Source organism: Cricetulus griseus, chromosome 3 (genome assembly GCF_003668045.3).
Source record: "Cricetulus griseus strain 17A/GY chromosome 3, alternate assembly CriGri-PICRH-1.0, whole genome shotgun sequence".
Taxonomy (NCBI): Eukaryota; Metazoa; Chordata; class Mammalia; order Rodentia; family Cricetidae; genus Cricetulus; species Cricetulus griseus.
The window spans coordinates 67,805,263-67,830,351 of record NC_048596.1 but is presented as its reverse complement, the minus strand read 5'-3'; the positions used below and the strand labels follow the sequence as shown (position 1 = coordinate 67,830,351).

The following is a 25,089-nucleotide window of genomic DNA, read 5'->3' as shown; positions in this document are numbered from 1 at the left end:
AGCCGGCCATGTCAGTGTGGGCTGGAGAGTCGACACACCAGGTGCCATCAGCTAATCCTGTGCATCTGCCTGCCTTGCCTTGCTGTTCTGAACTGCTTGGTTGATGGGCTTGGGCAGGAGTGGCAAATAGAAGCCTATTGTGCACAAACACCAAACAAAGCAAACACTAGTACCCACACTGTGTCTAAAGAGCCAAATGAGACCCTTAAAAAAATCCCAAAACAATTTTGCTGCTGCAAATATTTGACATGACTTCATCATAAGGGCAGGAGAAGGGGGTGGGTGGGTGTCAAGCTCCCAGGCATTCCAGGATCTTCCCTACTGGGCAGAAACTAACAGAGTTTGGTGAAATCAAAATGAAGGATCAGTCAGGCTGACCCTGCCACTAATGAATAACATACATGACTCCATTTCAAGATCAGAGGTTGCCATCTCTGGGACCAAAGGCCAGGCAGCCTGCCCAACAATGTGCCTCAGGACTCAGGTGCTTTTCCTTTGGTCTAACACCTCTCTGGGGCTCAGCACCCCTATGCCTGAAGCCATGCCTATAGACACACTCCATGAAGTCTCCTGCTGCCTTCGGCATACCCCGATCTGGCTGTAGACTCCATGAAACAAATCTGTCACCCAAATGCCATTCATACAGCTGAAAAGCAGCCAGGGAGCCAAGGCCCTGCCCCCAGCCCTGACAGGGTAGAGTCACAATGCCACACGGAATGTACGATAAGGAACAAGGATGACAACTGCTGCTCTGGGATAGATCATTTGACAGAGAAATTTATTTGCTGGCGGACTTCCGACTGCAGGCTTGCTCGGCACTGGCTCGCTGCCATGCAAATGAAATAAAAATCAATATCCTTGGGTCTGTAAAACAGTGTGTCAACAATCACACTCCAAACAACTTATATAACATACCTCACCCTGTACCCGAATAGCAGTGAGTGTTTTTGTTCGAATGCAGCACAAAATAAACAGGGGAGGGGGACGGGACCACGGAGTTTTGCAGGACCTCCTCCTTCAGCAAAACCTTTCCAGGACTTCAATGAGGAGATAATCTTTCTGTGATTATGACCAAACCCTTCCGTTGCTTAGCAACACATAATTAAGGAATATGTTTTCAGATCCGCTTTGCAAGCCCAGCCATTATCAGATGAAATTACTGGAGCAACAAATGTCATCGCCATGCAAATTAGTTGGTTGCAAAGAAAGAATGTTGGACTCAGACAGCAAGAAGGCACAGGCCCTCAAAACTTACCAATTCCCCTCCTGGCACACATGGAATTCAAAATTAAAAGTATAGAATCAAACTTTAAAGAAAAAGAGTGGGGGTTGGGGGTGCAAAGACAAAATCACTAGCAAGAAAAAAATAAGAAAAAGTAAAAATAAATGGAGTGGGGGAAGGAGACCACCCCCAAGCAGTTAGCCAGTCTCGTTAGAAAAACAAAGTGCACGAAGGGCTGGCTCTATAGTCATGACAGTCACTCTATGTCACACTCACAGAAAAATGTGTCTTAGGGCTTGTAAGGCCAGGTTCATCCAAGGCAGTTTTAAAGGACACTATAGAAAATGTATAGCATTTCCCACTCTACTACCCCTCTCCTCTATGCTAAATATTTTTAAAATGGATCTTAAAACTTTGAGGACTTGGTAGTTAGGAGCACTGCTACTCTTTTGAGGATCTGGGTTCAACTCCTAGCACCCAGATCAGGCAGCTAACATCTACCTGTAACTCTAGTCCCAGGGCATTCGGTGCCCTCTTCTAGCTTCCGGGATTCCCTGGCACATACAAACATGTAGGCACTCATGCATACACACAAACCAAAAATTAATATAAAAATGATGTCATTTTCTACATTATGTTGGATAGCAAAGGCGAGAAGAAAACTGACCTTTTATTTCGGTCAAGACTGTTCAGAGGACGCCCACCAAGAAGTTTAACCATGGTGTCCAATGAAAAGCATGCAATGAATCAATCACGTCGGGCTTTTGCTGTGAAGAAAATCACCTAGCATTCCTCCCTCCCCCTTCAATGTGGAATTATTATCTTCCTCACGAATAAGCAGAATTCCCAACCGTATTTTCTAAAATGAGAGGCTAAATCTGTTTTTTTCAAACAGTTCTAAAGAATTTCAACATGTTGCTTTGTTTAGCCCACAACTGTGGAAACAGACGCATTCATATCGGCAGTGAAGAATCTCTGCCTCTGATATGTGTGCTGGACTTGCAGAAGGGTGCTGTCTACACTGCCAGGCACTTTTACCAGCAACTTATCCATGCACAATTTATAGGAGGCATTCCATCAGATACTCTTGGCTTTCCCAAAGCTACCCAACAGAACTGAGAACCACCCGTCTCATACAAAGATTTAAAACAACAACAACAAAAAACCCAAAACACCAGCTCCTGATCCTCTGTGGAAAGCGGCTATGTTTCAGCACCAGAAGGGGAAATCTACAGACTTCGGCTTAATTCAATCAAGAACAGGCCGCAGGAGGAGGGAACTGAACCCAGCATTCACCCTGGGGGATATGGTAGGGTTGGTGGGTGGGGCAAGCAAAACAGACAGACACATTATCTACTCTTCCCTTCTCAAATCTCTGTACCCTCCCTTGACCCCGTGAACTCCCAGACAGGAAGGGTAAGTTACTTGGTTCTGGAGTTAGCATAGTTGACACGATGATGGGGGCCCCTGTCCGCCGAGCCACCTTCTGGTACGGAGAATGAGGTGTGTGGAGGCTTTGGCTAACTGGTGGCAGAGCAGACGGCTCCATAGGGACTGCTCCAGGTTTTCTCAGGAGCTGGGGACTGCCATGAGGGCTGGGCAGCGGAGAGGTGCGCTCCCTCTTCAGCAGTTCCATGGGCACCGTGTATGAAGTAGAGTAGGCTGTTCTGTGACTTGATTGAAGGGGAACAGAAGGGCCTGGGTTAGTCAAGGCTACCCCAGCTTGTGAAGGATAGGAGGGAGCCAGCCGTGCTGTTAGGGCACAAGGGGTAGGAGAGCTATACCCAGAGTTGGAGGGTAAGTGGGGGGGTTGGGCCCCCACCACCGGGGCAGAGTAAGTAGCTGCTGTCTCCAGGAGATGCTGAGAAGGTGCGCTGGAAGGGCGGCGAGCTATATCTCTAGCTCGGGGAGATGGTGTCTGTAAAGGCCCAGGAGGGTGAAACTGCAGGGCTGTGGTACCCAGTGAGGCCAAGTCATTGGGCAGCAGTTCACTTCGGTGGCTGAAGCTACTGGACCGAGCTCGAGGTGGAGGACCTGTCCGGTCCTGTCTCCGAAACTGCATCTCTGTCCTGCAGCTGCTGGCGAGGCGGCTCAGGACACGGGCCTGGCCCAAGTTGGGTGCAACGGACTTAATGTCAGCATCCTCCAGGGTGGCCAAGACGGCTGGGGAGTCAAAACCTTGCTGTAATAGGGCCGCCAGGGTGGCCTCCGCCACACCCTCTGCCCGTAGCAGGGCCAGAAACTCAGGGTACACTGTCCTCTTGCCCCTAGGCCCCTGGAACGTAGACAGGTCAGCTTCATAATTCTCATAGGTCAGCTTTGAGTGGACATTTTCCCGGGTAGGCCCATAGCCTCTATTCAGGGAACCTGGGGCCGCCCCTGTGCTGTTCTCGGTAGGAACAGCTGAGCTGGGGTCCACAACCAGGCATGTTGGGGCCACCTGTCTGGCAGAGGTAGAATCAACAGGTCTTTCACAGACATCATTGTAGACTTGACTGGGGGTGGGGGAGTAGGTGGGGACCTCTATCCCTAACCTTGTATCAGGCTGTTCCCTTCCATACCTCCCAGGAGATGGATCCCTGACATGTGCCCTCTGTCCGTGCTGGATGGTTTTACCCCCAGATTCCCGGTACAGGTGGCCAGAATCCTGCAGAGCTGGTAACTGGCCTTGTACGTGCTCCCACGGCACTCTGCTGCCAAGTACTCCGTAGCTGGGCACCGGCCGGCTGGCTCCTGGGTCCCGATAGAAGGGAGGCTCCTTGGATACTCTGGTGCCCCTGGATGGGTCGCCATAGTAGTCTTGTGGCAGCATGGAGCCACGGCCAGACATCACTGCCTGTCTGCTGTCGTAGAAAGCGAAGTCAGGCACGGAGCCCTTTCTTGATGGCAGAGAGTTACAGAAAGCTTCTCGGGATAGGTAAGGCTCAGTGTCCTGTGCGTAGTGGTTTAGCAGCTCACACCAGGTCCCTTCTCCAGGGCCATACGTCAGAGAACTTCTCCTCCCTGGAGGCCCAGCATTTTCCCAAGGGACCTCATACCAGCCAGCAGCATCCCAGCTCTGAGAACGGCCAATATTGATGTGCCTGCTGGGAACCGGCATTGGCAAAGCAAATGACTACGGCAAAAGCAGGGAGGAAGTCTTTCTTTATAAATCTTCAATTACATACATCAAAACCAGACCTGGCCGCACACGAGCCCTTCCGAGACGGCAGGAACAACCAACTGGGGGTTTCTGTTTCAAGGCACGACCTAAATTATTAATCCTCTGAAACCTTAGTAGGCAAAAAGCAGACTCACGGTAACTTTGCCTCACTCGCCAAAGGTAGCCCGCAAGGTCTGTCCTGTGTGACTCTAGCCCAGGTAGGAGGCTCTACTCCAGCCCACAGGGCCCCCTTTCCAGTGGCTGTGCTCACATGGCCCTCAGCTCTTGCAGCGTGAGGATTAGGAGCTAAATAAAACCCCTAAAGCTTTTGTTCCATGTGACATCTCAGACTGATGAAGCCGGCTGGCTGCCTGCTTTAGCCAGGCACAGCTATAGCAGGCAGCTGGGAATGATCCCACATGGCTTCTCCTCCTGAGCCCGATCCACTCCCATCCCTTGTCCAGTTTTTGTTATCCCTCTTGTGGGAGCCCCTGACCAGTCCCTCTCCACCGATGGCAAGAGAAGCAAGCTAGGACTGCTTAGCTGTCCATCCAGTCCTAACCCCACTGCACGAGACGTTAATCCGTAGCACACCGCTAGAACAGATCAAATGGAAGTATATAGGAGAGCCTGGCAGCTGTTCCCAGAATGGGAGGTGCTCTGAGAAGCAGGAGTCTGCTTCGAGATCAAACAAGTTTCATTGCTCAAATCCAAATAGACTCACCTTAAGATCGGAAGACAGATTCTTTTATACCTCCAGGGAAAGAGATCTATGGGCTCAGACCTGGAATTCATCAGCGTAAGACAAGGTTCAGCCACCAAGAAAAAAAAAAAAAAATAGGGACTCCTGTGCTTCCTGTATCACTCTGTGGGACATGTGCAGAGCCCCAATCCTCCTCGTCTCCACCCCAAACCTGTGTCACAGACATCACAAAATAAACCAAGGTGGCGATCAGGAAGTATATTTAAATGAGATAATATAGCTGCATGCAGCCATGAGGCCAAAGAATTATGTGCCTACTTCTCTCTTAACCTAAGATTTAACTAGAACCTTCAACTAGAGAAATACCACAATTTAAATGAAAAGATTCTAATGTGAGAAGTATGGAAAATGTACTGATGTACTGTGGTGGGAATTTGAAGTACCATTACTTTTTCTTTTCCTCTCTCTCTCTCTCTCTCTCTCTCTCTCTCTCTCTCTCTCTCTCTCTCTCGTTTTGAGACAGGGTTGCTCTGTGTAGCTTTGGAGCCTATCCTGACACTCGCTCTGGAGACCAGGCTGGCCTCGAACTCACAGAGTGCTGGGATTAAAGGCATGCACCACCAACGCCTGGCGTGAAGTGGGTTTATGATAGGTAGTGCAATGTTTTCACCCATTCCTGAGCAATTCTTACCAAATTCTGGGACAAGAGCTGTGTAAATAGCTGATATGCCTTAAGGACTTCTTATCCCTCCAAACCAGCCTTCAACGACAGATGGCACCTGCGACCAATGCTGGACCACAGTGCAATTAACCTGAACACATGATCCCAAAGACTATAGACCATCATGTTAATACCACTGCCCCGATTCCTGACCCAAATCCTGTTCCCACTCCCCATTCCCTAGGATTCAAGAGGAGGATGAAGAGCTGGGAAAGGCAAAGACTGCATAGCATCAGATTCCCACACATGAAATACACCTTCGGCCAGTACCTGGAACTGATCCGCAGCACACTGAGGATAATAGCAGAGGTCCAGGTAAGGAAGACCAAGGAAACAGGTGAGGACACACCCAAGCTGGAATTTACAACTCTCTACCTCTGGTTCGAAGTAAGTTCACTGAGAATATTACACACACACACACACACACACACACACACACACCCAAAAAGAAAAGCTACAAAAAACAGTACAAAGCTACACATACCAGCTCACTGCAGTAGATAGTACTTAGTAGCCTGTCAGGGTCAAGGGAAAATAAGCTGGGAAAGTGCCCACACGTGGTGTTTGTAGCCTTCAAAGGGTGGCAAGTGCTCAGTGCTTGGCTATTATCCTCTGTTGTGATACAGCATTAACTCCAAAGGGGTCTACTTGTAGTGTGGACAGGCTCCTCTAGATATAACTAGAACAATCTGGTAGCTGTCTGGGAACTAGCTCCCACCCGAGGGGACTCTGGGTGCCTTACCAATTTCCTGCCAGGAGTTTTGTAATGGCCAAGTTCACAAATCTAAAATGATGCAGAAAACTGCTAAAACTGGAGAGCTTGCAAGAAACCAGCAATGACTCTTAGGCAGCCCCTGAAACAGTATGAAGGCATGATCACAGGGCAGGGCTGCAGCAGAAGACAGGTTCCAGCCTGGCATCCGTCCCCTCTGCAGTAGAACCAGGAGGCCCAGATTCCATTCCCAACCACCTCCAGCTGGTTCTGCTTGGAAGCCAACCAAACTCACCAAGCCTCAGCTCCGCAACTCACCAAATATTATGACAGATGTTTTCTTCTGTTAGACTAACACCTGTACCTGGACACAGACTTTTCCAAACACCCAACACCCACAGCATTTGCGAAAGTACTGATTTTTTCTGAGAAATGTCTGCCTAAAAAGGGCAGGATGGGTCCACTTTCTGAAAGGCTATGAGTTTCATGGATCTAACTTTTTAATCCTACAAGAATTCCCCTCCATAAAAGATGGTATAAAGTAAAAATACAATGCTTGTCTGAAGTAAAAAAGAACCCATGCTCTGGAGACAAAAAAATAAATCCGAGAAAGTTCACTGAACGGCCAACACAGATCTGCAGGCAAGTAACGTTTGCTGGATGCATGGTGGTGGGGTGGGGTGGGGTGCTTTCTTGTCACTGCAGGGTACCGGGACAAAGCCCAGAGCCAGCAGCTTCCCAGGGTTGCTGTGGAGGTTAGTGGGTTACACACTGCCTTCCGGCTGAGACAGAGTCAAAAATAGGCCCAAGCCATTCCTACTTCCTACTTTTCAATGTGGACAGGCTGTGCTTGGCCTTTTGAAGAAACCCTATTCTCCTGTGACGATCAGTGATCTAGAGTTTTGTGTTGGAATGCAGCTTTCTAACAAGGTGTGTGGGTGTGGGATGGGGGTGGCCTTATTTCTCATGCACCTAATGTCCTTTACTAAATAAAAAGTAAGGTATTACTCTACAATGTGCTTTGAAAACAGCCACAGGATGTGTGGTGGGGCTGGAGGCCACTTTTACTCTGATGACAGGAACACATAAACAGAACTATGGACCATGTCAGTTTACTCGTCAAGGACAAAGCATACAGCTTTCACCACATAGTGGCACTCTCACTACTTATGGGCCTGGAGCATCAAGGCCAGGGAACATACCCACTCTGCTCCAAAGAGACAACCGGGGGAGGGCAGGCTGGTGACAGCCAGGGCATGGGCTGCAAAGATCTTCCATGGGACCTGGAAGCATGAGCGTCCACCCTCTTTGTGGATCCTGGGAAAATTCACTTCTCAAGCTCCAGGTGCCAGTGGGGAGGGGAGAAGCATGTTTTAAATATGCCTCCCCTACTAGAATGTAGAGGATGGAACCAACACATGCTATGCTCCAGCCTCTCTGAGGAAGTGAGACAAGGGCCACTGTGCACAAGCACATGCCACCTTTGAGGACTCTTTCACAGCCTAGTGCTGAGTGTTGCTAGACAGAGAAAAGAAGCCACAGAATCATTAGAAAGGCACACCACAGATGCTCCCTACAGACAGAAGGAGCAGGAACACAGCCAAAGCAGGTAAGCTCTTTAGCAAGAGATCCAATCACTGCCCAGGGCACATAAACAGTCTGAGCAGGAAGACCTAAGCTGGGCTGCAGGGGCTTTGTTGCACACCCTAACACGAGAAGAAGGGCAAGATGCAGCAGAGGACAAGCAAGTCTTGGGCTTCTGATTTACCATGGTTGGTGATCTATGGCTGCTTCCAGACCTACTGCAGCCAAGAAGATGGGTGTACTGGTTCCTTCTTAGGAAATCACCACTGTCCTAAATATGACCAGGAGGAAGGAAATGCACCAATGAGAAACTGGGCTGGGAAGACAACCAGGTGACCCTAATGCACCATCAGGGAGCTTGAGCTCAAGTAGTAATGGAACCAGGGGACAGTGAAAGCAGCAACCAAAAAACTATTGGGGGCCATAGAAATGGCTCCACTTTATCTTGACTTCAGATCAGAGAGTTCAAACCCACTGTTGCTCTTCTAAGGTTAAGCAACAGAATGCTTGACCTAAGGTGTGACTACTGTGTGTCTTGTCTTGACAACAGGATATTTGGCCTAAGGAGTAACTAATGAATATCTTACCTAAAGAACTGGATATTTGATTTAGGGTGTGGTTACTTTATGTTTTGGGTATTGAGAGGCTAATTATACTTGCTTGTTCTTTGTATCTTGACAAGTAAGTCTTTCTATCTTTCCCCACTTTTGATTGGGGTATATAAGGACTGTTGTGTAATAAACTTGGGACGTTCCCCCTAGAATTCACTGGAGATGCCCTGCCGACTTTATCTCGTCTCTTGCCTATTCCTTTCCTCAATCCGCACTCCCCCTTCTCAGGTACAGACCAGAAAAGTTAGCTGGACCTGACAAAGCCCCCAAAATGTGGGTTATGACCAAAAAAAACCAAACCAGAAAACAGCAGTGTATCCCCTGCCAGGGTCTCCTATGGCACCATATACCCGGAGCCCCAGGGCAAAATCTAAGCTGCCTACATTCAACTAGAGATGTGATGAGCACAGACAGTGAGCCATCAGGAGCAAATTGACAAGTCATTACAAAGAGACAGTTGCATTTGTCCTGGACCAATGATTAAGGGAGAGTGAATTCAGCATGCAACTTGATTCTTAGCTGCAAGTGAAGGCCTGGCCGGGAGCAGACAAGACGATGACCCTATACTCCCCAGGTACCAGTGAACAGGGAGATTGGACTCCACAGGCAGGGTCACTGCTCCAATTCATTGACTTAAATAAGACAAAACGGGGTTTTTATTGCATGCAGATTATTGCTTTGGTTTTCCTGTGTGAGCATTTCTTTACAATGTGGAGCATTATCTGGGACATTTGTTTGTATTGTAGAGTTTTGAGTCACATCTAGTTGACTATTGTATATTTATTTACACAGCTAAAGTAATTGCAGCTAATCACTTAATTACTGGAAATGTGCATAATTGCCTGATCTCAACATATAATTAAAATGTATAGCAACATTATGAATCCCATTTTTAAGATATAGGTTTGGGGGCCTTTGAAAGACAGCTTATTACAAATGATCAGGGGTATAGGGTTCAAGCCTGCTTCTATGCAAAAACCAACAAAACACAAATGCATATTGCATTCAATTACAAAAGGACAGGTGAAACCAAACAGCATCTTGGATGCAGAAATTCAAATAAGGTCCTTGTATAGGTGGTGTGGGCTCTGATGGGCCCTGCTAGGCAGTGCCAGCAGCTAGAGAAGTCCCATTAGCCTACCAGGCCCTCAGCTAGGTTTGGGCATTTTGCTACTCAGGTTCCCTCAACAATCCAGAAACATCTTAGGGATGGGAAGACCACACAAGCACCTTCTTGGGGAATGTGCTGAGGTACTTCACAGTGGCAAACAGATCCAAATCAGAGCGGAAAACACTACCTCTAAAAGCAAGCTGTCCCACATCTACAGTACTGTGTCCTTGGTGGCCAAGTAGACACAGAAAGGCCACACTTCTTTCTTTTCTTTTCTGCTCATGAAACTGGAGGGGAGGGGTGTTGATCAGAACTTTTATGTAAAAGCAGTTCATAGCACTTCCTTGTATTTAGTTATTTATGCATTTGTTTAGCTTATCATAACTCAGCTGGTACCATTCTTGGAACCGTTTTCCACATTTCTAAAGAAACACTTGAACACAATGAAGTATAATACATACTTCGTTATATTGTTTTTCAAATCACACCCTCAACAGCTATAGGAAAGGAATGTATCCAGGGTGTGGGATTCTGCCCACATCCATTGTAAGATGGCCTAACAAAGGTCATGGGCAAAGCTGCAGTGGAGTTCTACAGTCCTACAAACCCAAATCCTGGGTCCGCTTGGTAAGGCTGAGTGACAGCATGCCTGGTCTGTGACCCAACCACAAATATTTGGGGAAAACCAACTAGCCCTGGCATGATCCAAAAGGGTATTCAAATCCACACGTTCGTATAATCCACAAATGGACTGCATCAATTATGTCAGCAAACCAGAAAGAAGAAAGCCAGCACCTAAATTATACATCAGAAGGAAAGCAGGTTGCAATCTAGGGATGAACAGCCCATGTGATCAAAGGCTGTTCCATAATTATTCCATACAACGTACTCCAGGATTGTCTGAGAGCAAGCATCAAGAAAACCAGCAGAGAACAAATTACAGATATCAAAAAGGGTCGATTACAAAAGCACATTCAAATCTGGCTTTTAAGTTGGCCTCAAAGATTTTATTATTCTTGTTGATTTGGATGGAGTCCCGATGACTTTGACTGCCCCCTCAACATGGAGCAGAGATGTCTTCTGGGTATGTATGTGAGAGTGAAGGCCCACATTCCATGTTCGGGTATAAAGAAAGATGGAGCTTCAAGACATGGTCACTGGCATTAACTCTGAGCAACACAGGCAGACTTCCCAGAGAGATCACAGGGTTCAGAGCAGAGTTCTGGGGGAAGAATTCTCACAAGAATAAAGCTAAGATTTTATCTGACCAGCTCCTATGGCACTGACAGAGTCTTACCCAACTGACAGAGTCTTACCCAACTCTGGCAAGGGATCCCAAACAGGTGTGTGACCGAAGAGATTTAGAGGTTGTTAGCACTGTTTGAAACCAGCAGAAGGTATCTCTCCAAAACCCAAGATATATGCATTCAATCAATTAAAAACAAAACTAAGCCAGATGTGGTGGCACACACCAATAAAACCCAGTACTAAAGAACATGAGTAAAGAGGATTGCTCAAGGACAGCCCGGTATACACAGCAAAACCTTATTTCAAAAAATAACAAACCAAGCGACAATCAACCAACCCAATGCCCCTAAGAGACACAGAGGAATTATCCTTGGGGTGGAGTAGGGCAGAATAGCTGGACAGGCTCTCTGGAAATCTATGCTAAACAGACATAATGAGAATGCAAAGCTATGTGTGTGCTTTGTGGTAGCTGTACAAGGCCTTTGGTCTTGAGAGCCGAGTTCTGGGAATGACTAAAGAAAAAGTAGCTGTCTTGGGAACCAGGCACAAATCACCAGGTAATTAATAAAATGGGCCAGACCACTGACAGGCATAACAGGGACATTCAGTTCACACCCTCAACAGCTGTGACTTCCTTAGACATTGGGCAAATAGGATCACAAACGGCTACACCGGGCGAACCTGGAAATACAATTACTCCTGATTCTGCAAGACCATTCATGCACATTTAGACAAAGATGCAACTGAACTTTCCATTATGAACCAGCCTTGGTCACAGATACAGGGATGAGTGAGAACGTTGGTGAATGATGATCGGGACAGAGGACATGATCAATTGGCTGGCTCAAGTCTGGTCTGTTGAGTTGTAAAAGCTCCTCACTCTTGTTCTTGTTTCTGATTTGTCATCTTTAGTGGCAGAGTTATGGGTGGAGTTTTCCCAGATGCTAACCTTGCCAAGTTGGCTCCCTAAGGCTTTCTGGAGAGAGGATTCAGCAACCACCCTCCATTAAGCCCCTTTCTGCTAGAAGTCAGTCAATTTCTATAATCAGGAGAGTTCAAGTTGTAGACTATTCTGTGAGCCACTAAGCCTCAAATCTTCTATCACAACAATACTCCCAAAGTCTATAAAAGGCCAGGTTATTATATGAGACTCTCTTCAAACTAAGGAGATATTACACTCAAATGCAATGGGCAACCCCAGATGACTACACAAACAGACATGATAAAAACAAGATATCTACAAACAGACCCATGTGGGAGACGCAAACATGTAATTTGTATCGGATGGTATCTTAGGGAATGATTATGCTATTGTGGTTATGTAGAAAACTATCCTAACAGGAGACACATGCCATGGGGTGGTGACAGGAAACCACTACAAGCCTGCCATCTACAAGCTTGTTTCAGATGTTTCTGGAAACAGTTCACACAGCAAACCACACACACACACACACACACACACACTTATACCTCATAAAAAGTGATCAAATGTTACATTAGTAAACGCAGTTGAAAAAATAAAATACTGGCATTCATGACAGTAGTCCGTCAATCTTTCTATAGGGTTTTAAATGTGTTGTCAGAGACCAATAGAAGAAATTTAGTATCTTTAATGTTTACTTTTAAAAGCCGGTTAAATGCCAAGTTCCATAAACTATAGCAGAACCCAAGGGTCTTGGTTGGCTGGGGTTGGAGTTCTTGCATACTTTGCACAGAGTGCTCAAGGGCTGTCTCAAGCAGAATGGCTTTGATGTCCCCATCCCATGTGGCTTGAGCTACATCTATTTAAAAGACAAGCAATTCCATATGGGTGGCTGCAGGGGAAGGAGTGTGGGGGTGTGTGCCTGCTGTAAGCTGGTAGGGCAGTCACTGCATGTGCACCCTCTGTTACAGACTCAATAAGGAATGCACCTACCATACTACTAAGAACCAAGGCTAGCCCTGCAAACAACTTCCAATAACCCCCAGACCAAGCTAACCCTGAAGCAAGGATTCTGGGCTGACACAGTCTATATAAATCCACGAGTTGCAGTCTAGGGGTTCTTTGCTACTAATTAGGGAAGGACAGTGCTTAATCAATGTTTCAGTTTTTATCCCCAGGTTTCCATTAGATTTTAATTATGTTTATTTTCCCTTTCATGAATAAAACACTTCCAGACATTTTCAAAGATACAGAGGACTTGAAAACATCAAGAGGGGCAAGAGGGGGCTCCTCAGAAATATCTTGGAATTCATTGTTGTAAATATCTTAATGGAAAACAGATAAAGTCTAGAAACTTCAGGAAGTTAAAAAAGCTGGCCCTGATAATGTGGTGTCTTTCATATGCAAAATAACCCTAGGTATATGGAAGAAAGGCACCTCACAGCCTACAGCCCTCCCTCACTTTCTGCCCAACCCCCACACAAGCCAGGCCCTGTCTAAAGCCAAAGGACTAGCTAAGGACACTGTGTAGCCAGTGCCTTAAAAGGTAAGGTGCAGGAAGAGAATCTGGAGGCCCTACTGTCAGTGTGACACAGCCAGGCCCAGCTATCTCAAATGAGCAGGTTGGAGGGGATCTTCGTGAGGGGCTGCGTATCTTTCATGAAAACCCTCCAGCCATGCTGGCTCTTACCTTCACAAATTCTGTCCAATCGCTGTCGCTTGACTCTGTGCTTATCCACAAGGGCCATTCTTTATCGAACTTTGCAACTCTCTGATTCAAAAGGCAAAGCAGTCCGCTAAGAACTTAGGGGAACTCGCAGGAGTTTGCGTGCATTGCGCCACTATGAACCCTGAAACAAGGAGAAAAGAATCCTTAACTCTCTGGAGACCTCCAGGACACAAGGTCATTCGTGACTTCCTACCACTTTCTAAGAGGGAACCTGCTGCTCTGGCACACGGTGCTTGCTCTCCTCCCAAAACATGGGTGGTGGCTGCTTCACGTGAGCCTCACCCAACTCCTGTTCACTACCTTGCATCCTTCAGAAAGCAAGCGGGCAGGGGGACACTTGCCACACACATTGCTGAAAACAGCAAACATCGGTGTATGGGCTTCTCGGCTATGGACACCAATTACAGACCAACCTCTACTATTATTATTTCAACTCCAAGGCCAGAGACCAAGACACAGCTGGCTGGTTCTGCCATTTATTTCTTTGGACCACAAAAGTGCTACACCACCAAAGAGACAGCCTCACCCCTCACAAACAGCTCTGGAACACCAGGCTGGGGGTCCTGCAATATAACTGCATGGGGGTACCCACACACCACTGTGACTACATCCCCAGAGGCTCTCTCTAGGCCTCTGCTGGGTACTTTTCAAAAGCGCTTCCTTTCCATGATGGACTCAAAGGGGCCAGGCACCAAAACACAACGTGTGGCAGCACAGCACAAGCATAGCACAACACAAGCTCCCTGCTACACTGTGTCAAAATGGGCTTGCCCGTGCCACCTTCTAGAACCTTTCTTAAATGCAGAGGGGGCTGTTGATGGCTGATCTTGCATTTACTCCCACATTCCTGGACTGTAGTTCTGGCTGAGGATCCTGTGATGACTCAGGATCAGGACAGGAGACCTGGACGGACCACAGTTGCCTGGAACCAAAGTACCCCCTCTTCTCTTTAAACACCAGCTCATAAACTACAAGCCAGGCACTAAGGAGTCTCTCCTTCAGAACTTCAGTCTGTCAGTCATTGTGAGAGCAGCAGGGACTCATTCGATGGTTTTCAGTTCCTCATTGCAGAACATCAAACCCGGTGTTGTTTTAAATCTAACAGCAATACACGTACACACACATGCACACACAGCTATTCTCAGCTAGCAGACAGAGAAAAGAGACGGTGGAAAAGTAAAGCTCGGGGATTAAAGTGAGAACTCTGGCGGCGGATGGGCATCAATTATGCCGAATGCCAGGAGTTACTTTATCAAAGGTCCAGGCACAGGTCTGACTAGTGAAAGGTAGGCAGGTTCTTGGTAATTAATGGCCAATTTCCCAGCAATGAGGCTCATAAGGCATCCTAAAGATTTATAGCAATAATTATGTGAATTTGAGGGTCAGATAGGAAAAAGCAGTTTCTAACCATATAAATAATGACCACAGTATCCAAAGGCCACCAGACTCTAACACAAGCAGCTACCTAAAATAAGCCAGTCACCACATGGACACAGAACGTTTAGTGTCACTGTTGTTTGCTGGGCTTTCATAAAGGTAGCTGTGTGTGTGAGCAAGCCCCTAACTCCAGGAAAATGGAGATGGGATAGAAGGACCAAGACCTATGCCAGCGATAAATGCACAGGAATGTTACCCAATTCACCACACACAGAGCCTGTGGCTAGCCTTTTTACTTTGCTGAGGCTCTGATGTCCACACTACAGTGTGGAACCTCCTGGCATAAATGCACAAGCCTCGTTGTCTATCTTATCCAAAGGCCGAGTTCATTTTTGTCAAGTGCAATGGAGAAACCGCCAGCGTTATGATCAGCGGCAAGATGAGCTTTGCACCCTCCTCCTCCAGTGAGGCGTAATCATTCTTTTTGCTTTCCTTTGAATTTTAATTTGTATAATTAGACGGCTTCTTGAAAAATTGATAAGCAGAATCTTGATCATGCAATCAGAGATCAGCCAACAGCTTACACAAATGTCTGTGTCTTACTACTGTGACTGATTCTTATGCCTGGCTTTTCTGGGGCTCTTCTGTGGGGTCCAGGGCAGACCCTGAATGGAGGTACGCACCCATAACATCAGCAGTGAATATAGACTTGTGGTCCAGCTAGTTAAAGTATTGCCCAGACTGGAGGCAGTGACAACAGATAGCTACTACCACCTCTTACAATACTTTTGCTTAAAAAAAAAAAAAAAAAATTATGAAAGACATTTTTCTTTTCCTTTCCAAGAAGCAAGCTAGTTATGAAGACTAACACAGCTACTGTACAAATGTCAGGCACAAAACATGCCGTATAAAGGAGCTATGCACAGTGGCTTCAGGCATGTGTCCACACCAATAATGCCCACACTGCACTAGTTATACTGGTTCTGGGCTCCCAAGCATCAATCACAGATAACAAACCCTCTTGAGTTTGTTACAAAAAAAAAAAACCCCAAGCTTGTCCTTTAAGTAAGTCCTCATTCGCAAGTCATAATCATCTAGCTAATAGTCATCTATTGATATCATTAGTCAAAATGTTCAACAAAAATACAAAGTATACCTAGGGAAGGAAAAGGAGGAAAAAAAGAAAAAGAAAAAAAAAGTGCTGTGGTTCTACTCTTTCTTTGCTGAAATCACAACTTGAATCCTAGGAGGAGGAAAGCCATAGGTCAGCTACAGAATGACCTCATGAGGTTGTCCCCTTGCTTGTGGAGTGGGGAAGGCATTCGCTGTATGTCACCATGTCTAAGACAGACACAGGGAATCTGCTAGGACCTGCTCTACCAGCTTTGGGTTTGGTGTTGGCACTTTGTAGAAGTTGGCCTAAGGTAGAGAGAACAAATGCCAATAAAATTGAAAGTCAAGAGAAAGTAGATCTCTGGGAGTTCAAGGCTAGCCTGGTCTGCAGTGAGTTCCAGGACAGCCAGAGCTGTTACAAAGAGAAACCCTGTCTGGCTGTGGGAGCAGGGTGGGGGCGGCTCCTTTTCATGGAGGGGCAGCAGCATGAAGTCCAACCTCACAGCAGAGAACCAGAAAACACCAGGCCAAACAAATCCCAACCCAGAGATAAAAACATCCTGAAAACTGTATTCGGTTGAAGTGAAATTTAACTTATAATAGCCTTCCTGGACATGGTTCTGGGTGGCAGCATGACAAAATTCCATGCCACCCTGCAGCCTGTAGCTAGGGCTGGAACCATCCTGCTGTCTGGTGTATCCACACTGTATATGCCACCTGAGCATTAGTTACTCAGTAACTAGATTTTGATAGACAATTGAAATCCATGTGTTCCAACAATTTGCTTGATGGTCAAACATCAAGGATCACAACATTGGCAATTTGGTTACCTCAGAGAAAAGCCAAAAGTCCCTCCTTTGATCAGGAAGGTGAATAATGATGCTGAGGAAAAACAAAGACCTGGTTGGTATTCTCGACTCATCAGGCATCTACTGCAGGCCCTAAAACACAACACAGCAGCCCTGAAAGAAGCAGGCAATAACACAAGTAAGCCAAAGAGATGTTTAGGTAAGACAGCTTTTGTGGGACACTGTTTCATGGCAGTGTCAAAGAGACTCAAGAAAGGGACAAAAATGAAAGATCAACACATTTTATAATTACCCACTCTGACATTAAACTAAAAAGAAAACCATCTGGAATTAAAGGCAAAAGAAACCACTTGTCCAACGGAGTCTAAGTTTGGGTCAATAAGCATTTTCCTCCAATTGGCACCAAGGGCTACCTCTTGGCCAAACCCAGCTACCATGCAGTTGTACCACAAAAAAATCCCAGCCTTCATAAATCTGTTTTTAATGAGAGGGTTCTCTGTCTCCATTGTAGATTAGACTCTACAAAGACCAGACGGAGCAAGTCAACTGCAGCGCAAGTGTGCATCTTCAACAGTGTCTCTCAAAATGAAAATGCCTCTAACCAGTTTAACGCCACAGACAGCTAGCTTCCCTTTTCATCTCCTTACCCGCGTTGTGTCAATACACAAGGATCCAGTCTTGCAACATTGTAGTTAAGTGGACACCCCTCCTTGTTAACCACAAACCAGGTGCAGACTTAAACTTCAGTGCTGTGACGATCTAACGCAAGTAGAAAACGGTCCATACACCCAGAAGGCAGCACTGGGGAGTGTGCCTGTGCACCTTCAGCGGCTGGGACCCCTTTACAAGGCCTTCTTGTATATACAACTCAGGTGAGGCACAACAAGGAACCTATACCTATCGAAGAGAAGAAAGGACTTGGGGTTGTGAGGCGCAGGAGCAGGCTTAGGGTCTCTGAATGATGGTCTAACAAGAACACCCGCAATACACCTTGTTTGGTCCCACAAAACGGAAGCCACTGGTGCTCATGCCTCAACAAAGCCATTCCATGGGCTTCAGGAGGCAAGCACAACCAAAGACTGCTAACAACTCAGTTTGCAAAGAAATTACTACTCCATTTCTAAAAATGACTCCTATGTGCAGAATGTTTGTGTGTCCCCTAAATCCTTTCATGTTGGTAATAGTTCCTCCAACCATTCATGTGAGCCTCTGAGCTCCCCTAGCCTGGAATGTACACACGGGTAGCTATGGCTCAGCCACAGCCTCTTTCTAATCTGGGTAGCTCCAGAAAGTTGGGCATTTATAAAGGTTAACATGTTACTTTTAATCACCTTTTACTTGCCTGTCCCCAGGCCAACAACTATAATTCCATACTAGAAAAATAAAGCCAAAATCTCATACCGTGTGATCATATCGACTCAACTAGATAAGACTAATCCAGATTGCAAAAATAAAACAAACTGTCAATAATTTAGGCCAGGTCTTGCCAGATTCTGTCACTGTTTAGTAGAATCTGGAGGGTACTCCTTGGTGACAGAGGGCTGGCCTCTATTAGCTTTTATGTGGCCCTGGGTTTGAGCTGTGGCATAAGTTAAAAGTGAAAAAGATCACACAGTTGTGCCATGGAGAATCCACCAGGCCAGAGGCTGTCCCAGTACAGTGGGAGGTGATTAACTTTAAAACCGTGATTTTCCTGGGATAAGCAAGGGCAGTGCTGCTTTGAGCTGGGATTCTCGGTCCATACAAATACATTTCCCAGTGTCAAATGTGAGCCTCAAGACTTCTAAATATTTTCACTAGCTAAGATTAATAACCAAGACACAAGGATTTGAGCAGAAAGAGCGCTTAATGTTCCTAATTGCTTGTTGTATTTGGGTCATGTTGGGAATCCACCGTGGGTCTTCACATTCTCCAGGAGCAGTCTAGAATTTTCACACATTTTAAAAGCCCTTGTCCTCCAAATATGCCTTGAAAAATAAATATTTTAGTTAATAATAGAGGCAGAACAGAGGGGATAAAAGCAAACAAGCAAATGTCCATTCAAATTAAGAGGCACAGAAATGACGGTTTATGCTCCAGTGGCTTAGTCTGAGGAACCTCTAACTTGTCTCGACCCAGGCCAGGATGCGAGCTCTTTAGCTCAGGAGCCTGGCTAAGCAATATAATGAGACCGGCAATCTTGTTGCATTCTGGGGACAGAATAGCTTTATCTCTGGTGACATATTTAGTGCAAGACATGGTTCAGAATGCCACCATCAAGAGACAGAACCCAGAAACTTTGAAGTGCCAACAGAATGTCTGCAGAGGGGTCACCACACAGCTGCTAGGTGGGGATGGTGACCCAGTACCCAAAGATCATTGAGGGCAGAGTTGACAGCCTGTGACAAAAATACACGCACACAGTGTCTTCTCCCAATGCTGTGTGTGTGCAAGCACAGGGTGGATGGCCACCAGCAGCCTCGACCCAGGAGCTGGACCACAGTAAGACCCAGCAGGCCATGAACCTTTGAGAACAGCATGGAAATTACAGGTTACAGACAAGAGGCTTTCACTAAATCACAACACACTAGATAACAAAGTTATATATCAAATTATATTGTGTGCCGGGCGGTGGCGGCGCATGCCTTTAATCCCAGCATTCGGGAGGCAGAGGCAGGTGGATCTCTATGAGTTCGAGACCAGCCTGGTCTACAAGAGCTAGTTCCAGGACAGCCTCCAAAGCCAGAGAAACCCTGTCTCGAAAAACAAAAACAAAAAACAAAACAGAATTATGGACACAAGCCATTATAACCAAATAAACAAATATTTGGGCTTATTGTTAAACCTGGACTATTTGTCTGTGGAAATTATTAGTTCTAACATCACTTTGATTTGGCTCAAATTAATTCTTAATAATTATGTTTATTTAAATATCTATGAAAGGCAATTTTAGAAGGCTAGCTACAAATTACATGATAAAAAATGTTAAAGAAAAACTAAAAAATCTGAGTTAGTTTAAACACATCTGTCCTTTGATTTTGTTTTCTCTACACACAGAGACCCCTGACTCCTGTGGGAATTGTTTGCCCAATTTGGCATTACATTGTCCCTTAAGAGATCCAATTGGCTTACTTCTTGACATGTGAAGTCCAAAACACATTTCCTAGTCCCTGCATCTTACTGTCTATACCTGTTTATCACAAAAGCAATAGGGACAAGACTCATCCCCACCGTACTCCTGCCCTGTGAACAACCTGTATGGCTAGGAGCAAGATCAGAGGGGGAAGCATAGGGCCCAGCAATGGGTCTCTTCAGCCAGCAGAGGGCACTGCTCACCCTGCCTGGCCATCCCAGGCTGCAAAGCTAGCTTTGCCTGGGTCTCAATGCAGACTCCATGAGAACCCACAGAAAATGTTATCAGCTTCCTTGAAGGAAAGGCCTGAGCACTGCATGCTTTGGGAAGCGAGAGACTAGACAGAAGGTAACTGGTCTCCCTCTAGCCATGAATGCTGATTGGTGGGGATGTGACTAACAGAGAAAAGAATGCTATGCCAAGCCTTCCTGTTATCTCACACTTGTACTGGGAGCTAAGCCGACCCCCCACCCCCTTTCATAGCTCAAGCTGAGAGGAAAGGTAGTCCAAGGTTCCTGACCCAGGGTGCGGGGGCGGGGGGGGGGTTGACTCCCAGAGGGGCATGAGCTGTCCTATGGAGTGATTTTCCATTATTCTTTCAATTCTCACCCAAAGATGTGTGAACACCAGTGATGGTTGAAGGGAACTGACAGTGACAGGATTTACAAGACAGAAGAATAGTGGAGGTATGGGGCTTTGCAGTTCTGCTAAAGCCTGATAAGAAAGAGTTTCCATCAAACTGAAACTTGGGGATGGTGGAGGGTGTGCGCAATCCAGCAATTTTTCCTTGATCCTAAGGTCCCTTTGTTGTAAGACTTCAGAGTAAATCCCCATCCCCCCAATGGCAAATATTCAGTGGAGGAAGGAAAACTAAAAGGATTTCCATTGCATTTTATTAGTTTATTTGGGGGAGGAGCACATACCACTGGGTATTGTGTAGAAGTCAAAAAACAACGTTTGGGAATGGGGTTCTCTTCTTCGACCCACCCTGGGTTTAAACATCCAGATGTCAAGCTTGGTGGCAAGTACCTTTAGGTACTGAACTACCTCACTGGCCTACATTCCCGAATCTTACATAGGAGGGTTGAGACCAGCAGAGCCTCCCTCCACCTGCCTGCCCAACAGCCTAACCCTAGAGCTTTTCTAGTCAGGAGCCCCCAGTGATGCGGGAAAGAAAGGGTTGTTTAACCCAATGATGTTATAGAAGGGACACCAAGCCTCACCTAACCTCACACTCTCCATAGAACAACCATCTTCTCTGACCATTACCTTCAAACACAGTTGCTGTGGCAACGGGATGCCACTTAGATCGAACAGCTGTTCTTTAATATGTACACCATACTTAATTCTTGGAAAGAAATGTTCCAAAATGTGGGAGATGCCAAGGGGTCCTAAGAAGCCCCAATTTCATCTCCATGCAACCTCCAAAGGAAGAACTTCCATCTCCTCTGACATGGCTCTCACATAACAAAAATTGCTGGTGGCAAGGATCAAGTGAGACAGGGGTGGTGGCCCATGCCTTTAATCCAGGCACACAATCTGGAGGTAGATGTGGGTGGATCTCTAAATTCAAGGCCAGCCTGGTCTATAAAGTGAGTTCTAGGACAACCAGGGCTGCACAGAGAAACCCTGTCTTGAAAAACAAAAGGGACCAAGTGGCATGATTTTCAAATCAAGGATTTGCAATTGCCCTACCTCATCCTCCTGCCTCCTGTGTAGCTGGGATGACAGTTCTGTCACTGCAGGGTCTTTAGAAAGTAAAGAACGGCACTTGGTGAGCCTATTTTCCTCCCTCATTCCAAAGGGACAAGGAGAGAAAATCCTCATCTTTGTTGCCCAGCCTCCTGTCTGCCTGGTGGCTATGTCACTCCAATGAAAGACTCCTGCCTTCTTCAGTCACCTTTCCAAGTCTCACCCAGGGCAGGATCTACAGCCATGTGTGGCTGCCCAAAATCCCAAGCTTGAGGAAAATCAAGTCTCTGCTTCAGGGGACAGGAAGGAGCAAAGAAATGGCCAGTATCCCAGGTGAGCACCTCAGAAGGTACCCTGTGAGGGGATGGAAGGCAAAGAGAGCTTCTCTCACCCCTACCACCTGGCTCTGGAGTCAGCCTGGGGACTGGATATGGTGGGGAAATCTGAAGTTGTAAGAGGGAACAGTCAAGTGGAGAAGTAGGCACACAGCCTTGGTTTGGGGTAGCAGGGCACTGGCCAGAGGCTGCACCATGACAAGTTCTCTTGGGGGACCTTGCTGAGTTTCCAAGGACAAGGACTTACCAATTTATCCAGCTCCTTACATGTTTTGCCAGACCCAGAAATTCACACACAAATAAATCCCCCCCCCCCCCCCGCTTTTAGAGATAGGGTTTCTCTGTGTAGCGTTGGAGCCTGTCCTGGCACTTGCTCTGGAGACCAGGCTGGCCTCGAACTCACATAGATGCCCCTGCCTCTGCTTCCCGGGTGCTGGGACTAAAGGAGTGTGCCACCAATGCCGGGCTCATAAATAAATCTTTAAAAAAAAAAAAAAAACAAAAACACAGAAATTCAAACCACTGTTGCTGGTCCACCATTTAAGAGATTTGTATTGTGGGATGGTGGATTTCCACAACAAAGTCCTGCATGTCAAATAATTTACAAACAAAAACTTTATTGAAAATACTGAGGCTCCTAGTTCCTCAGGGACACCCCCGCCCTACATCCTTTTTTTTTTTCCCTTTTTGGTAATTTCTGATCATAACTAGCAGAAGAATCAGGTTGGCATATAACTTCAGATGGCATGTGAAAGACAACTGTGGTTTCAAGCATAGCCAGGCTCTTGGTGGCACTCTTGGAGGGTCACTAGCAATCATCTTTTTAAGATGTTCTACGGACAAAAAAGAAAAGTTCTATGGAGTGGCCTGAGCAACTGACCATTAGTGGGGAAACCATGGTCAATACCCAGACTGCAATAACATGGGGGAGAACACACCAGCCACAGGCACCCAGTTAAGCTGGACAGATTCTGACCCTGGAAAATGAAAACAGCAAGGCTTTATGGTTTAAATCTCTACATTCTGAGATATTTTGTCACAGGGCAATAGATAAATAACAGAGCCCTTTATGCAGCCCATCAAATTTACTATGGCCACTGATAGAGTGCAGTTCAACAGAAGAGACAAAGCCTCGGATCCATTTGTAATGCATGACACCAAGCTCCAAGCACCTACAGGCTGGGAGAACACTAACAAACCTACCAAAGGCTGTAAATCCCAGCTGTCTATGCTGACGTTAGGTCTGTGATATATCCACTTCGTGTACTCCTAGGGTAAACTTTATTCTGCTCACATCAGCACTACCCAGGGGCCCCAAGAGTGGAAAGTCTGCTACTATTTTCACTTAACCCAAACTCTTTAAAAAAAAAATTCCAGGGCTACCCTCCACTTGTACCAAGGCACCCTGGGGTTTCTACACTGACTCATGCATGCCCATAAGTCGGATCTATGGGAGCCTGGGCCCCACCTTAAGAATGTATTTCCCAGGCCTTCCTCTGGCTTCTTTGGAAGTGGTCCTTGAACTACAGCTACTACCAACTGTGAGCTCCCAAAGTCATTGAAGATACAGGTAAACACTTAAGGCAGCCTGCAAGCTTGTAGTCACAAATATGGCCAGCCATTCTTGTGATGGGAAACCATAGTTGTGAGATTAGAGATGCTAAAAAGCCCTGCCTGACACTCAAGATGAATCAAGAAGCAAGAAGGGCAGTTGTGGTCACATGCATAAGTCACATGTGCCAAGTAACACAATCATGGCCTCCAATGCTTGTGGAATCTTTCATGAATCTTTCATGGCATCCCTGAAGCCTGCTCCTTACAAGTCACCAAATCTAACAGCTATCTATCTTCAAAAAACCAGTCTTCATAAGGCCAGCTTGCCCACAGTCCATGCTTTCTTCTGACCCCACCAACACAGGAACTGCTCTGCAGAAGCTGACTGGTGCAAAAGCCTGGAAGCAATCCAGGGAGTGAGATCCAGCCCCAGGGACCAGCTACTTCCCATGGAGCCCCACCCTTTAGCTTAGAACTACTCAAAGGCATGCTCTCTAGAACCCACTGGACTGGTTTGAAAAGGCATTTGATAAAAAGAAAAAGGTGGCCAGGGGGACACAGACCTGATATGGGCAGGAGCTATGAGGGACAGGACTGTGGGAAAAGCGGGAAGCTCCCAGTGGCTGGAACACTTTACTTGGGCAAGCATTATTTTTAAAAGTTAGTATATAGTTCTTAATGGTTTCAGGTGCAGTAGCAGCCCACAGACACCGTGATGACAATCCTCATGCTAAACCATCTATGGCACACAGAAGACCACCCAACATAGTGACTCTGGTCATCACTTCATAGCTGAGCCCGCCATATCTCAGGTGCTTGCAAAGTGCAGGCACCCCAATGCTACCCCAGATGTCCTAAGAATAGGCTACTGTAAATAAGTTGGAGAGATTTACTTAATGAACCACGTGGCTTATTTCACAGAAAGGCTGAGAACCAACTCTGTCTACTAAAGTTCTGACTCAAGTGAATGAGAGGTGCTAGCCAAACTAACTCCTGTGGGCTCAGGACCTCTAAGATGGTCACTCTCAGATCCTGTAGGAACCAGCTACAAGGGCCCCTGGTCCCAGGCCACACCCCCACACCTTCTGGGAGGTTTTCTCCTGGACCTTATATTCTGTGTTAGCCACTCTGTAGTCTATCCCGTTAGGGAAGAAAACACCAGTATCCCCTATGTACTCAGCATCAGGAATGTAGTGCTATGGAACATGGGGCAGACCCAGTGGGGCAGAGGCATAGCTGCCAACTCAGAAGGCAAGGCAATCAGAGGGAACTCAGGAAGGGTTAAATGGGTTCTAAGAACAAAATGGATGAAAATGGCTTCAATACAATTTGATGAGGTCAGTGAGTATGGAGGCCTAATGAGGGTTGTAAGAAAAAACATCTGGTGGTGTC

At 46.4% G+C, this 25,089-nt stretch overlaps 1 protein-coding gene across 5 annotated transcripts in view; it reads right to left on the bottom strand.

Annotated features, from left to right (window-relative positions):
- Positions 1–25,089, bottom strand: part of Ctbp2 (C-terminal binding protein 2) — a 130,793-nt gene that overhangs the window by 24,570 nt on the left and 81,134 nt on the right. For 3 of the 5 annotated variants that reach the window (XM_027409136.2, XM_035442153.1, XM_027409134.1), the window contains one exon: positions 13,667–13,826. The exons of 1 other annotated variant lie outside the window; for it this stretch is intronic. In XM_027409136.2, the coding sequence (XP_027264937.1) occupies positions 13,667–13,724 (58 nt within the window). In that variant the 5' untranslated portion in view covers positions 13,725–13,826. Of the gene's footprint in view, positions 1–13,666; positions 13,827–25,089 lie in introns of those variants that run through there. One more of the 5 variants, XM_035442154.1, reaches the window with a different exon arrangement.